Here is a 16362-nt window from a genome sequence, read left to right as displayed (position 1 = left end):
AGATACGCTCCTGCGTATTTATGTCCCATCGTAATCTGAGGTTTAGTCCACGTGGGGAAGTGAAAATATAGTCCTGGTGCTTCCTGAAATTACAAAAATTAGTTAGGGTGCAATGAATCTAATGTAGTGCCTGTGAAATGCAAAGTATTGGCGTCCATTTACATTCAATCTGACAGTGATAGATTTCCTATGTACAGATTCAGTTTTGTATATTTTCTATTCACATTGCTAGCATTGCTAGGTTCCTGGTAGCAGCCACTTCACTAGCAAGGGAAGTGAAGATGAAGGAAATTTTTACTAAGCAATATTAGTGGATGCTCTATGATACAATTGGACATGGTCTGAAAGCCTTAGCAGTCGCAATATGTGCTCGTTTCTCCACTGGCATCCTACATGAAAATGCTTGCCCTCCTTCAGCAGTATTCTGTCAAGAGCAGTGTCATGTGGCTTACTTTGGGGAAACCTAACCTCCCTTTGCAGCAGTTCAGAAGAATTCATTATTTTACAGTGTCATTAATATCTGAAGTAATATAGCTCCCTTCATGTGTCATTCCAATACTATGGAATAACTTACCAGGGAAACGTGATCATATGAGAAACTGGGCAGGAGAAAAGAGAGTATCGTAGAAAATGTTAAATCTTAGAGTGTTGCAATACTAAGCAATGAAGCAGGCGCTCCTGTACGCTTCAGTACACTGTTCTTGGCGTCTGCAATGAATGTCAGAAAACAGATTACCCAAGCTGTTTTCTCCAGCTAGTTAGAATATGGTGAATGGCTGGAAGATAGGCCAAAGAAGCATTACAAGGGCATTCACGAAGAAGACAAATCTTGGCAAAGGCTATTATACTGAGGCTGTCAAAGCAATTAAGGAAAAACAGATTGACGCTTCTCCATGCAAAAGGCGTCAGAGAAAAGCCAGTGCAATGAGTACAGGAGGGTGCATCTGTGGCACCTGTAGCCTCTGATGTGCTGTGAAGCCACAAAAGGTGAATCTTCACATATGTCTTAACTGATGGGAGACCCTATCATGTAATATGTTTGTGGAACAAATCTATCTTTGCTTAGTGCTCCCCCTTTTGTCCCTATTCTTCTCACCCTGGGTAATCAGTACATCAGAGCATAAAAGTTTTCCTCCAAAGCAAAACATGTGAACAATTGAATTAAAGGACAGTCTTCTTTATATGCTAGTGATACAGAGGCAGGTACATATACGGACTCAGATCTGTTCAGCTGCTAGAGGGTGGTTACTGTATGATACACTGTGTCATTTGTAAGCCCATCTATAATGAGATTTTACAGATATGATTCATCCAAGTGTTGAATTTTTGCTATGTGTATTCAGATGGTGAAAGATCATTCAGAAAGACCTTTTTGACATGGGAATAGTAATGCTGTTTCTTTACAGCCGCCTTCTCTCTTTGTCCTGTTTTGAAACTGAATGCTGTTTTTCTATAACTGTATGCTATCTTTATATAATCCAGGTAATATTTCACAAGCATTTCAATGGACAATGGTGCTGACAAGGACTGTGGTGCTGCTTCCCACATTACATTGCTAAGCAACATACAATATAGCAGCATGATCTCCTTCTGCAGTTGGTAAGAAGTCAAGCTCTAATATTCTGTAAAATCATTCTGATCTCCTTTTCCATCACACAAGAATCCGCTTATTTCAGCACATAAGTAAAGATTTGTATTAACTGTAACAAAATGCATACAAGAGTTGGAGATTTATTTTTTAAAAATTTCCAAGTACTTAATATATATACATTAATAAATTTTCCTAATCAGTCCCAGAGAAGTTGGTAAGTCTTTTTGCCATTTTGCCCATTGTGAAACTTTCATTGACTTTGATAAGACTCGCTGTTATCAGAGCATCAATTCAGTAAAAAGCATCAACTTTGAAGTGAGGTTGTTTGCTCATCTGCTTAAAGTTATGCCTGTGTTTGAACACTTTACTAAACAAGGGTCAACTTGAGAGCAGAGACAGGATGTCAAATTTGCGTTCAGAAGCAACCTATGTATTTTCTTAACCTCTGCCTAAAACACAAACTGTAATATTTGATGAGGTGAAATCTCAGTTATCTCATTTATTCCAAACTGCTCTATTTAAAACTAAGGTAACTGTGAATGGGAAAAAATCTGATCTGTAATCCAATTGATAAATTCATGTATGAAATTTCATAGCGGAGAACATTTTTGCCGGCTGATCTCATCTCTAAAGAAACAGATGCATATTTCAGTTCAATTTTTGTTTCTATTATTTTCAAAAAGAGTTAGATAAGATCATCACTCAAAATGTTAGCTCCATTCTAAGGGATGAGTCTAAAATATTTCTGTAGATCATGAGAGAGAAATTCTGTCACTTGCAGATTTAGTAAAGCCTTTCCTATTAGTTGTTTCTCACTGAATTTTAAAAGCCATTAATATCAGTTATGATTACTTTGCCTGGATATGCAAAATGTTCACGTTGTTACTGTTAAGAACAGTTTTAGTATTTTACTATTAGCATTAGCCACTTTGATAGGATCAGAGGAGACTTTATCTTATTAATCTTGTATCTTAAGGAGGTGGAGTGCAGAGTCAAATTGGTGTTATTTTCACTAATAAAATCATGAACTGTGTAATATTGAGTAAGTCAGTATCAGCAAAAACAGCAACGTGGAACAGTGATTATTTAGGGTGCTTGAAGAAGTTACTGCTAGGAATGGCTGGCCTGAGCTGGTGGAGGGGAGGAATTCTGGCTAACCGAGAAGCTGTTTCTCAAAAGAAAACTTGTTCAGTCACAGAGATGGTCTCCCCTGGCTGGGTGTGGAATCTGTTATTTTGAATGCTGCTCCTCTGAAAGCCAAAATTATGTCAGGACCTCCTTTCTCCTGTGTGCCAGCATACTTAACGATTCATGACTGCCTGGGAGTGAGAAAGCCCAAATCTGGACATCTCTCTCCTTCGCCAGAGACCTGAATTCCCATGTCTTAATTAACAGAAAAGAAGGACTTTACCTCTTTAGGTCTTTACCTGTTAGGACAGTTATCTCACTAGGTGACATACAGCAGAAGATGAGGGCTTTGAGGATAATAATAATAATGATGATAGTAATGTGTATGGGTGTGAGACAGAGCAGCTCAGTGTGTGATAAATGGTCTTCATTTGAACAAGAGCAGAGTAAACAGATTGGCTGATAATGCTGAATACCATGCAATTTCCTTTTAAATTAGCAGATAGGGAGGGAAAGGAATATAAAAGGAAGTGTGAGAAAAAAGAAGCTAATGATGAACGTTGAACAGGAACAAAATGTTGCCAAGACATCATGAGGGAATGAAGAACTGATGAAGAAAGGGAATTGAAATTATTACTCCCTAAGGGAGCTCAAAGAGCTCTGAACCACTGGCTTCAGTGCCTAAGGTGTGCATTATGTAATCCTGTAAGAGACCTGAAGTTTCATTGGCATACCCATTGTGCCTGAGAATCAGAAGTGGGGAGGATTCTGTTCGATGATAGTAGAGACCCATAGCAGAAGAGAAGTTTGATAAAGGATATCACAGCCTGGGCACGCTGAAGAGCATTTCCTCAAATCAGGCAAAGCTAGTTTCATCTGACTCTAAAATTATTCTATCAAGTGATGGGAACTGATTATAGAAATTCATTATACCTCCTAGTCAGAACAAGAAGACAAATCAGGACACTGCTAAATCAGATAAAAGCAGGCTGCTGAAAAAGGAGGAAAAAATGTACTTTAAATTCTTCTAACCGTTCTAACAATTTCAGTTACTCTAGGCTAGAAGGGCTGACAGTAGAGACTGAAGATGATAATATTGTGCAGGGAGGGGAGTATATATATGTTTGCAGATAATGCTGAACAGTCAGTAGCATCAGCAACTGAATCTTAATGCAGCTATATACAGCAGTAAGTCAGACTTGGTAATTCCAGTTGCATACCCCCCAGTTGTAGCACATGTGGTATTCGCGGGGGCATGTATTCATGGAATTAACATAGACCCATTCCAATCAGTTATTCTGTTTTTGAATATGCTTGAAAACAGATAGTACAGATATACTATATATTTTCCAAAAGCTAACCCACCTGGAGCAGTGTTTCCTAACCTGTGGTCTGTGAACTGTTCATTGTCTGTAAACTAGCAGAAGCTGGTCTGTGAAATGGTAACAAAAGACAATTAAAAGTACCAAAAAAGCTACATGCACCTTCTCCAGCATGCAAGTATGGAAATAAACAAAAGAAAGGGAAAATAAAACAATAAATAAACTGTGAAAGTTTAGCTCAAGTTTTACTTGGTTGTAAATGAAAACCCTATTGGTAAAACTAAATAGTGAGGTGCACAGTTTTTTTTCAAAAAGGTTGCATGTTCAGCCTTAAGTTTCAAACAGATTGTGAAATGCTGAACTGAGGATTATTTACTAAATAGTGAAGTTATTCTATTCTTTTGGCTGAAATGGTAGCAGCCTCTGCTTTCAGAGTCTCTGGTAACTTCTGAGGCATGTATATGTATGTGTATAAACATGTGGACATATATGGTTGTTATATATGGCCAGCTTACCCCGGTGGATAGATTAGGCTCGTTTCCTGCCGATCAGAAACATGCTTAGATTTACCAAGATGGAGGGTAGGGACACTGCAGCCCTAGCTTCAGCTCCACCCCATGCAGCTAACACGCTCTGGGTGGCAAGAGGAAGTAAGAGTCACAAAGTTGGGTAGGCCTCTCCTCGCTGTCTGCATTACAGCTGTGTTTGACCTTGATAGACATATAACTTGCATACTGGCCTTTACATAGGACTAGCTTATCTGCTTACTTGTTCACAATGAAATTTGACAGAAAGGTTATAGAAAAATGAATGAGAAAATTTAACTGGAATCAATTTAATTAATAGAAAATGAGCTTTTTTTAGAAAATGAGGGAATTCTGAAAATAAAACCCCAGGTGGGGATGATACACTCTATTATCGCTGAAACAAAATGATATTGTCAAAACAACAAGAGAAGCTGCTGCAGTTCACCAGGAACCACATGGGACAAAAACAAAGGGAAAACACAGATAAGCATGTTATTAAATAAAAGTGGATACAACTGAAAGATAATGAGAAAAAATAAAAAAAAATCAACAGCTGGCAAAACAAGAGTTGTTGGTCCAGCTTGCATTAGAAAGGATTCTTCAGGACACTTCCTAGCCTACTAATGAGCAGAAAAAGATGACAATTTTTTACTCAAGTTCCAGAATTGCAGGACTGTTGGATCTCCATAAGTTAAGTTGGAAGGTGTAAACTTCATCTAGCTTCATTAAGACCTTTCTGATCTTACTGCATTGTGTTATAAGTAAGTCATTAGTTTAAATGGCAGGTGTATTTACTAAGACAGGGAATCCATTGCAGTGACCTGTTAGCAGTTTTACAGAAATAATTGCATAATAGCTAAAAGGTTGGGGACAGCAGGTGGCAGAGAAAGAAAGAAAGAACATAAACAATGGGGATAGATGGCTTGCAAGAGAGGATCTTTAGGTGCAGAGAACTGATAATCTTGAGCAAAACAAACTATTCATCCTTGCAAAGGAAAATACCCCAAGGGAAATGAAAAGTAAAAATGAGGCATCGGGTGGGAAATGGTCATCTCAAAAGGAGATGTTTCTTCTCCTTATCTTCTTATGTCATTGAAGGAAGTGATAGAGTTCAACTCTCTTTGTGAGCATTTCCAGCTCCTGGATCCCCTTTGCAGTTGCCCTTCCTGTGAGGTCTTGGAAATTAGGGCTGCTGGGGAATGGGGAAGATAATTAGGTAAAGAATCAAATTTGATTACACGCAAAATCCTTGAAATATACAGGGACATGGTAAAATACAGAAAGGAATCCAAGAAACTGAGATACATTGTAAGTAAAACAAAGACAGAGCATCCGGGAAGAGTTGTTTCAGGAGCAAAAAACACTGAGTTGTGGAGAACAGGGGTGAGGTTTTGAGAGGAGATGGTTGTTCAGCCCCTGGGAAATGACAATGGAAAGAAAAATGGAGGGGATAAATATTGAAGTGCAGAGGAGAGATTAGTTCATTTGATTTGGTTGCAGACAGGTTCAGGAAACGTCGGAAAGGGGGAAAATAAAAGAGTATAATGCACAGCCAGCTTCTAAGTAGCAAGTTGTTCACTGTACCTGGATGATAAATGATAGAAGTGCTATCCATCTTTAACAATTCCGTTATGCTTTTTTGTTAGGTTTGGTTATTATGGAAACCTCATTTCATGGTATCCCTAAATTAAAGGATTAGATGTTACCCCAAAGTGGCTGATATCCTACATGCCTGATTTGAGTTAAGAGCTATAAAGAACTACATACGTTTATCCCATTTAGATATTTCTATCAAGTGTATGTGTTAATTGTTAGAGAAATCTAAAATGAAAGTTTCACAGTGAAAACTGCACACTGATTCCCTAAAGAGGAGATGGAAGTTTCATTTCTTGCTTAGGCAGGGAGTTGTTAATTAGCCAGTTGAGCACAGGCCATGACACTTGGTCTAGAAAAATGATATTTGCATTTCTAAGAAAAAGAGATAATACTTGGTGCACTTAGAGGATCATCAAGATTATGCTCTGAATAACCAAAAAGTATGTATTTGGGGTAGGGAGGGGGAAGAATTAGCGAGAAGAAAATGAATAAAACTGAGTGGGGAAAAAGGAGAAGTAGTATACACATCCCTGGAGATCCTAGGGGAGATGAGTTATAAAAGATTAGCTGTAAAAGTTAGCATGCCCCACTAGGAAAGGATGTCTTTAATGAGTGGAATTTGAGATGTAAGGTATGCAGAAAGACAAAATGCCTGACAAAACGTACATCAGAAAAATGATTATATAAATTATCTGCATACAGGAAGAGAGGAACTTACAGATTTAATCTGGGTTTAAGTAGACAAATATGTCGTTCTCTCGTTTCCTGATCAGTATCTTTGTAGCTGTGTTACCCAAAATATTGCAAATAAATGCAAATTCTATTTTACTTTAATGTATGTTAAGAGAAATTTTGGGACAACTGGAATTCCTCGCCTGAGAGCAAATATGGTGCATCTGTAAACGAAGATAGTGGGATCCTTAAACAGCTGACCTAGTTGCCCAACATATTCTGTAGAGAAACCTAAGAATAACCCTCACCGAAGCTGCAAGGACTGATCTGAGAACTGATATCATAGGGGTCAGGAGAGGAAAAGAGTGACAGATGATTATTCAGGATTTTTTTATGCATCAAAGTAATGAATAGCAGATTTGAACCTTGCAGTCCCTTGTCACATGCCAAGATGGGTATTTATTTTTTGCCTTTTCACCTAGCCCCTCCTCTTCCGATTGATTTCAGTAATGTTTCTCATTTTCTATCTGAGTCTGAAATTAGATTTACTGTATGTACTTCATACCCAAACCAATATCTCAACAATTCCGTGGAAGCCTTGGGTTAAAAAAATGGTTTATCTATGTCAGATAGTTAGATCTATTTCTGCAGGTCCTAGCTCAGACAAAACTAATTGAATGTAGGAACAAAGACTATATTCTCACACTTTTATTCTGCCCAAAGCAAGAAAGGCTATTGAAAAAGTGAGTGTGAAATCAGAAGTAAATGGACAGCAACGAGAAAGAATGACAGTAATATTCCAAAAAAGAGACATTATAGGCCTTTTTTACGAGAAACGGATTAGAAACATGAGAAAAGAGTAAGACCTCATTTATCTTGTGTTTCTCTTTTCTCGTGACATAGCAACAAACAAAAAAGTTAATTCAACATCTTTGCTTTTTGTTGTGGAGATTTCAAAGAAAGCGAGAGTCCATATGGAGTAATTTATCCTGGAAAAAGCTATTAAAGTAAAGAGACTCCTTGGTTTGCAAGGACAACAATTAGCTGAATCCCTGAATAAAAAGAGAGAGAGAGAGGAAAAGACAGGAAACAATAAATGAGGGAAAGAAAATAAGAAAGGGCAGGCTCAGAGCAAGCAGCCCGATAGATAACCTTTGAGGATTCAGAGTATGTCTCTTAACGCAATGGCTTTGTTCGTGTGCCTAAACATTGTCTGGAATTTTTTGTCCTCTCTAAGTAGCATGTATGTGTATAGAGAACCTGCATAGGTAAAGAAATGTGTATTTTGTTATATTATTTCTATGGTGTAACTATGGATATGTGGGAATAATCTACTGATGTGTGGCAACAAAGATTTCAGAGAAGAGATCTGGGTGTGGGTTTTCTCTCCCAGTTATACTCAATGTGACACTAGCTTTCATCTGGACAGGTCCACTTCAATACAAAATGCAAGACCTTATATCTGTCACTTACCTATTTGGGGATCATATAAATTAAGCAATCACAAATACATCTGAACCTTGTATTTGGTTTTTGCAACCTTTCTCATTTTTGTAGAATTTTACAAGCATACAAGAATGGCAGATTCACTAAAAATCCTAGGTCCCCTGATCCAGGCTGGAGAAATAAATAACAATTAGCCTTTCTCCCATCATGTCCAGTCAGCAACATGCAGAAATGATAAGAGAAGAGTCCATATCTGGAGGAGGGAAGAAAAGATGATTTTCAATATACAGAAAGAGATTTATATATATAAATCTCCCACAGACCTATTTTTCCGGTTAAGGATTTATGAATAGATTTGGATAGCTTTTTATTGTAGCCTGAGCCTTGATAGGAAACTCAGGTGGAACCTCTGCCCATATTCCAAGAAACTGCACTTTATTTTCCCCATTTTGATGTTCAGTAAGATCACCAGAATACCATTCAACAGCTATATTCATTCTGATGTTAGCGTCATACAAGAAGGATATACTTATAACTCTTCATCAGCTAGTCTACTCTTGGAAGATTATTAATCTAATCTGGGGATTCCCTCAGAATTCTGGTATGTATCTAAATATTTGTAGGGGGTATTTCTCTGAATTGCACTTTCCATTGCTCCTTTTTGTCCAAATTTTTATTAATGACATATCATTACACTGGTTCCTACTGGATGGTATCAAAGAGCAACCCATTCTTTAACATTGTGCACTGATTAAGAAATATACATTGATTACTTGTACATCCTGAATTTGGAGAAAGCTGTTGCAGAATTTTTAAAAAAACTGAGAAACCAGCAAATGCTTCTTGTTCCTGTTTCTAGGAGACAACTGCAGAAGCATAGTCAGGAGTCTGTAAAGTCAGCTAGGGTGGAATCTTGACAGACAGGGTGGCAAATTGTGCAGAGTACTTTGTGTGTTTCAGACCTTTTGTTATTTTTGCCCAGGAGTCAGTTTAGTTTTATTTTCCTCCATTAACCTGCCAGTAGGATTTTACTAAAGAAGTTCAAAGATAGTTGCCTCAGTTTGAAGCATGCAGTAGCAAGAGGTAACATTATATTCTACTTACTCAGAAAGAATGTCCTGATAGCATTATTCAGTTTTTCATCTTAGAGACAGAATTAATTTCTCCTTGACTATGTTAAGTTGATTGTTGGCATCTTTCATGGCATAGAGAATTTAATGTTTATTCCTTGCAGAGCCACAGTTGTATTTTCTAGTCATGATTTAGAATTTGTAAGTCAGAATCATTTAGTTTGGTTTAATCTTCAGAGATTTTGGTAATGATGGTAAAATTTAGCAGTTTCTTGCAGAGATCTGAATACAGATATAAGGCTCAGTCTCTTCAGAAACTGAAGAACTTCTTTAGTCTAAAGATCCTGCAGTCAAAGATGATTTAGTAAGTTATGTGTTTTGAGTATGTATTAGATACCGAACTGCTCTAACCCCGGGGGACATTCTTATAAACCAAACCTTCTGAAACACTTAAAGCACCGAAGAGAAAGTTTTGACAGACATAACTTCTTGCACTGATATCCTAGGGAATGTCTTTCATATAGACTCTTTCTCCAGTACAGGCCTTCCAGCTTTTCATGGTCCGTGTAATTGTTCCACCTTCTGTTTTTCTCTGTGGTGGGAGTTGGCTGAGTTCTAAATGATAAGTTACCACCTCAGATGTGTGAGGAGAGCATCACCCACTTTAGAAAATTAAGCTAATTAATTCTGATTTAATAGAATATGTTTCCATCTCCCTAGATAATGGATCCTTGAAGGATATCTGCTCTATTCCTCCAGGTTATACAATGCATATTCCAGAAGGGGACCCAGCTGGAATAAAGGCTTCCATATGACAATGGACAACTCAGCAAACAAATAGGCTCTCTTTTGAAAGTTCTTGAGTAATAAAATAAGTTGTAGTCTTTTCTTAGCATCATCATTGGTGCTTACTGGCTAGAGCATTTGTATGAATAGAATCTCAGCAACTAGGGCTGCCCTGCAGCTGAGGCTTCCTGAAGATCCCAGTTATATTTAAATCTGTTAAATTGAAAGGTTAAATTGCCATAAATTTCTGCCAAAGCAGGGAGATTCTTTCTCCCGGTGTGAAGTAACCAAGGATGCGTCATTTTTCAGTTTGTGCTTGTGTCGCATTCAAGCACAATTAAGACGGACGAAGTTCAAGCCAAAAAGCAGCACAATGGGGCTATCGTATGATCTTCTTGAGTAAGATCATCCCTACACTGACTGTCTAGAGCAAGATAAGCTGCATTTCAATGCAAACAGACCCAGCCATGAGCAGCGACTTTGGAAATTTTCCAGGTAAAGCCAAAGAAACTGTGAGGCTGGTTACTTGGCTTGAATTGTTATTCAGCCCTCACTAAAGAGATGGCTTTGACAACACCGCCAGTAACCTTGGCAAACTGTTTTGTTAAGCAGGTCTGTGCTTCAGTGGGTTTTCAACTTGCGTGCATTCATTTGCTCCCTCCTACATATGAATTTATGTCTCAAAGCAGGACTGTGTGGTGGCGGGCAGCTGTGGCATCACGCTGATCTTTTACATTGGCTAACAACCACATCAAACAGCAGGCAAAATAATGTACCTCACTTCTGTTTCTCAAGGAGAAAAGCCACTGAAACTCTTCTCACTCTTTTTTTTTTTGATATGCAGCCTGAAATGTTTTCTCCTTATTTTCGGTAATGGAGATCCTTCCACCTCCAACTTGTTCCTCTCACATAGTGTGACACTACCAAACTGGTATGTTGACAGTGGATCCACAGGAAACATTTTTGTGCAGATTTTAGAAACTGAAAAGGAATTGCTGGATTTTTTTTGTCTGGTTATACTGGTAAAAACTCAGGACTATAAGAACTTTAAATAATTAATGTTCTTTAAGTTTTTTTTTTTATCTTTTAGCATTCAAGATTGCAAAGAAGGTGCTTTGCTGCTCTAAGTCTCTGTGTCTCTGGCTGCGGTATAGGAATGGTAATGTTTATGTGGCACAAGCAAGACCTCGCAGATGTTTGTGTTGTATTTTGGGGTCCTTAGGCTGTTAGAGATCGGCCTTCCGATCGCAAATGATGAGTTACCAGGAATAATGTAAAAATAACACCGACGCTTGCTTTTGGATGTCCTTTTGAAGAGTGGAATACTGTTTTCAAAATGAGTGTTGACTGTGCACGTTTATACAGATAGGCATTTCTGCTTGTCTTTTCCTGTAGATCTAGATCTGTTCCTATAGAACACCTGTTAGAAAGGAAAAAATGTTTTACACAGTCTCCACTGTGGAAGGTATTCCATGGTCGCTATACATAAAATAGCAAAACGTGGCCAAACAGACCTATGAAGTAAATCAACTCTCTGGAAATACATCCAAGATCAGTTAACCCCCCACACTTCTACTACTTCAAACTTAGACAGCGTAGATTAATCTGGAAATGTTAGTACTTTATGAGGAATGAAAAAATAGGTGCTGTTATCTCACTTTACAGATCAGTGGAGCTGAACGAAGAGAGATGAAGAGATTTGCCCAAAGTTTTATGGGAAGTTAGTAGCAGACTAAAAGTAAGCTCCATCTTTCTTGGTTATAATTTCATGTTATTGTGTGAAATAAAGGCCAACATGAGCTATGATTCCCATCTTTTATGAAAAGAAATGGGAGTTAAGTGGTGGCTACCAATTTCTTCAGTGTAAAGCCTTACATATTGAACACAATTGGAGTCTGGTATATAAAAGCTGTTAAAATTAATGTCATGCAGGCATTAGACATTTAGATATAACTTTCCTTGTATCTCAAAACTAGCCATCTAGGGGAATGCAGAGATACTTGGATTAGACAGAAACAGAATACATTTAAATTCCTACTTCTTTCCAACCATTTCAAAATTCTTTCCTTGAATAGTCAGCTTTCCAAAATTCCAAGTTTTGTGCTGTACTTAACCTCATAAGTATTCCAGAGAATATGCTAACTAGACTTCTCTTTCCACACTCATTAGTTCAGTGTGTTTGGCTGATTTCCTAGGATTTGGTCCAGCATAGCCTCTGACCATTCAGGCCGTGTGTCTGAAAATCATTTCCCTCTTTTGCAATTTTCCATTCAGTGCCTGAGCGATTAAAATCCCTAGTGATCAAAGCCTTGGTCTTCCAACTGGCCCTTTCTTTTCAGAATCATTGCATGAGCTATTTTTTCTAACTGCATGAACTGTGCTCAAACAAAGGATATATGACAATTGCCCTGTTGTTAGAAATTGTGAATACTGCCTTAGCCAAAATATTGACATCATTCTAACTGGCAAATTAAAGATTAATTTTTACTAGAACTGTAGCTATAGATGAGCTGATCATTTGGATAACCTTAAAATTAAATCACTTGTCATATAGTATCATTGAAGTCTATTATTTTTCATTATTCCTGTCTTGATTTCTTTGTCTTGGCTATTCTGCTGTCATTCCTGGATTATGCATGACTCTCTACAAAGATGGATTTCACAGGTGTTTAGTCTTTTCTGTCACTACATTGTCTGTGAAGAGCAATTTTTTACTGATGATACATTATGTATATGCAGGACCTATTTCATGGGAAAGTACAAATTGTTTTCTCTTTATATAATTCATGTTTATTAGAACACTATGTATTCTTATATATTGATGATCATGATCGATTTAAGTAGTCTGTGAACTAGGTAGGTTATGTTAATGAGTCACTGGGGATATGTATGTGTATGTTTATGTATCTTCAGATCATGGGATACAGGGTAGGTGTTCAGGACTCCTCACCTCCAAAATTTCTGTAAATCCAATCTGTAGCAGAGGTATTATTGTCAGCTTTGTTAAGCCAGACTACTATGTGTAATATGTGTCAGTCAAGAGTTAACACACTTTCTATCATGTCCTAACTCCTAGACTGTATACATGAGCCAAAACAGGTGGAGGACTGTGGAGGACAGGGAGAGTGCCATGTTCCTGTAGTCACAGAGTAGGTGTTCTTATCGGGAAGGTGGAAAAAGGGAGCTTTTTTGTTGCGTCAGTGAGTGGGAGCAGTGGTGAAGTTGTAAAGAACATAGGGAGCGTAGGGTGCAAAGAGAGAATATAGGGTTTGCAGCACTGTAATTTAGACCAAGGCAGAGATTTCAGAACATTATTTAATAGAGGCTATATACAGTGTGATACTTAAAACAAATAGATGGAAATGAGTTTCTGTTCTCTTAATATGGCATAATCCTCAAGAACAGTGCTGAAGTGTTTTTTGCAAGGTACAATTACAGCAGAGTCATATCAACCTGCTAGGTTAATTTCGCCATACAGAACTGCATGTTTTTCTCCCTTCAGCCAGCCATTCATTTGCCCGCCTACAGCTTGTAGCACCAGGGGTGAATAGTTACCTCTAAAGCACTAGTTACATGACTCCATAAAGAATGAGCTAGTGAGGCAGAAGCATTACCCAGAAGCACCAAAATAGAAAATTTTGCACTATCTAGCCAGCCTTAGAATCCCATATCGTCAGCCATGACGATCCAGAAATGCACGAAATCTATTGTAGATGTGTAGAGCAGTCCTTGCTTAGATGTAGCTTAGACTTAGCCAAAAGACTTTTTTTAAAAGCAAGATTTGGCTTTGTGCCTTAGCTGGAGCATTAAAGAAAGACTTTGAATCGTAGGTTCAAAGTAAAATTGACCCTGAAAGTCTGGATTTAGAGAATTGCTCCAGGGTTGTTGTAACAGGAGTATGAATTACCTTTTAGAGACACATCTTGGTTTATAGTTGCACATTGATATTTTTTTCTGTTATTTTGCAGAGTTGTCTTCAGAGAAAATAAAACTTTGTATTTTTCAGCTAGAGGATGGTGTCTTCTTCCTCTGTCCTTGTACTGAATCATTTATCCAAGAAATTCAAAGCACTTAAAGCTGGGATGTTTCAGCTGAATTCCTGTGAAATAAGACATATTTCAATGTTTGTATTATAGGAAACTGAGGCACAAAGAAGAGATATGAATTGTGTGAGGTCTCAGGGAGCTAGTGTCAGACCCAGTAGCAGAATGAGGTTGACCTGACTCCTGATACAGTGATCTAACCGCCAGCTAATATTATCTCTGTTGAAAGAGTCTTCAGTTACAGACTCTGGTACAACCTACTATATGATTCTAGCAAAGCCTACACTTGCTCCCCAGCTCATTTGGAGAAGCCTTTTTAAAAAACAACTTAGCAGCAGCTTCTGTCTCTGCAAAGGAGATAAATATAGGGCAAGGTATCCAGCAGAAGGCTCTTGCTGCAGCAAGTTACAACTGCCCAGTGCAGAGTCACTGGGTTGCCTCCCTGTTAGGCAGTGGCTGGTCTATTCATTCTGCAAACAGCCTCTTTCCTTTCCAAGACAGCCCTAGGGACACAAGGGAATGGCAGAGTTTATTATAAACTGAGTAAAGGAACAGACTATTGCTGGAGGAGATCCAGGGTTATAAAAGATTGTAGTGGGGGGAGGGGGAGGAGGGAACAGGACATAATTTGTGTTTGTGTGTGAGGGGGTGGGTACTGGTGGCTTCAGCAAGGCATTCCCCAAACCCTCAAGACCTTTGGTTTTGGTGCGATTTTCTGCAGTGCATACCATACTGTGTCATACCCCACTTACTTTTTATTATATCAGTCATTCTCTTTATGCAGCAACACGAATCAGAGAACGCTTGCAGGTCCTGTTCTGAATGAGCTCCACTCTCTGCCAGCTCAGCCTAGTTACATTGCTGTAACTTAGTCTGGGGGAGGGGAGAAAAAGGTTGCTGCTACTTTAAATATAATGCATTAAGAGGATGCTGGAAAAAGGCCTGCATGCTGTAATACCCAGCCATCTAGTTGGAAAAGCAGCCAGATGTAATACAAAAGAAGAAACACAGCCTCTTATGGATGCAGCACTAATTCATAAATCAGGTGAATCAGCTTAGGCAACTGCTGTGTTTTTATGCCTCTGCTGCACGGAGAACTGCATGTTGGATGCTTTTATTTGAAGTAATGGAACCAGATAATCCCTTGGACCAGGACAACTCCAATGGTAAGAAGTAGAAAACGTAGAAAAGAGAGAAAAAAGAAAGGATAGTGAAAGAGTGTCTGAGTTACACATCCTACTTAAGGCACAGGTTTAGGCATGTGTTTTTACTGTCTTCTGCATGGATCAATAGAAATGAATGTGATAATATACTTCACATTATCTTAGAAATCACTGTGTACAGGGTTTGGAGATAAACATACAGTAGACGGATATATGCAGGGTATTGTAAGAAGCAGAAATCAAGCAGAATTGGTGCTTTTCTCATTAGCCTGTCTCCTGGACAGTCTTTGCAGAAAGAAGAGAAACCTATGCATTCTACATTACTGAGTTCATTATCGAGTTTGGGGGTCTTTTTTGCCAATGAGAAAAGAAGATGACTTTATGCCTTATGTGCTGTCAAATGCAGCATTTAGAAACAGTTTCTTTATCTGCAGAAAGCTTTCCTAAAGGCAGTTGCAGTGAGTAATTTACTTAGAAGGATAAATTTAGCTAGGGTCCACATGAATTCACCCTGGAATTAAAGTCCATGGTTAAAACTGCAGCTATTCCCTGGATTTATAGCATTCCACATACTGATGGACTGGTATCCAGTCTATTTGGAAGGCTTATGAAAGGCATAAAATTGGGGTGAAAAGTTGTTTGCAATTGCAAGTCTTATTTTTTTCCCTGTTAGTAGATTGGATTGGCTGCATTGAGGACAACAAATTGTTTACACTTTTGAAAACAATTTCAGATGGTGATTTTTAGACTAAATAGATTCTCAGCTCTTTAATATGTATTTAGTACTATTCTGGATACAGTTTAAACCTACAGAATATTCTGCTTCCTACCTATATATGGTTCAAGAACTAGTTATGAATTTCCCACAGCATCTTCTCTGGAGATAACGTAGAGCTTCCAGTACAACCTAACTGCAGTGTTAATACCACAGTAGCCCTAAAACTGGGTGGAAGGAATGTGGTTAAGGGAATGAGGTAATATTTAAACTATGTGAACAGTTGACTGGACAGATATAAGT

The 16362-nt window shown here is 38.2% G+C and overlaps 1 protein-coding gene across 2 annotated transcripts in view; it reads left to right on the top strand.

Annotated features, from left to right (window-relative positions):
- The window catches only part of DAB2IP (DAB2 interacting protein), a 267258-nt gene that overhangs the window by 26707 nt on the left and 224189 nt on the right, over positions 1 to 16362 (top strand). Inside the window, exon 1 of one of the 2 annotated variants that reach the window (XM_068915266.1) lies at positions 15263 to 15347. The exons of the other annotated variant lie outside the window; for it this stretch is intronic. Coding sequence (XP_068771367.1) covers positions 15290 to 15347 — 58 coding nt within the window. The 5' untranslated portion in view covers positions 15263 to 15289. Of the gene's footprint in view, positions 1 to 15262; positions 15348 to 16362 lie in introns of those variants that run through there. 2 annotated transcript variants of the gene reach the window in all.

Source organism: Struthio camelus, chromosome 20 (genome assembly GCF_040807025.1).
Source record: "Struthio camelus isolate bStrCam1 chromosome 20, bStrCam1.hap1, whole genome shotgun sequence".
Classification (NCBI taxonomy): domain Eukaryota; kingdom Metazoa; phylum Chordata; class Aves; order Struthioniformes; family Struthionidae; genus Struthio; species Struthio camelus.
Note: the sequence above shows the minus strand (reverse complement) of the source record. Positions and strands in the feature narration are given on the sequence as shown.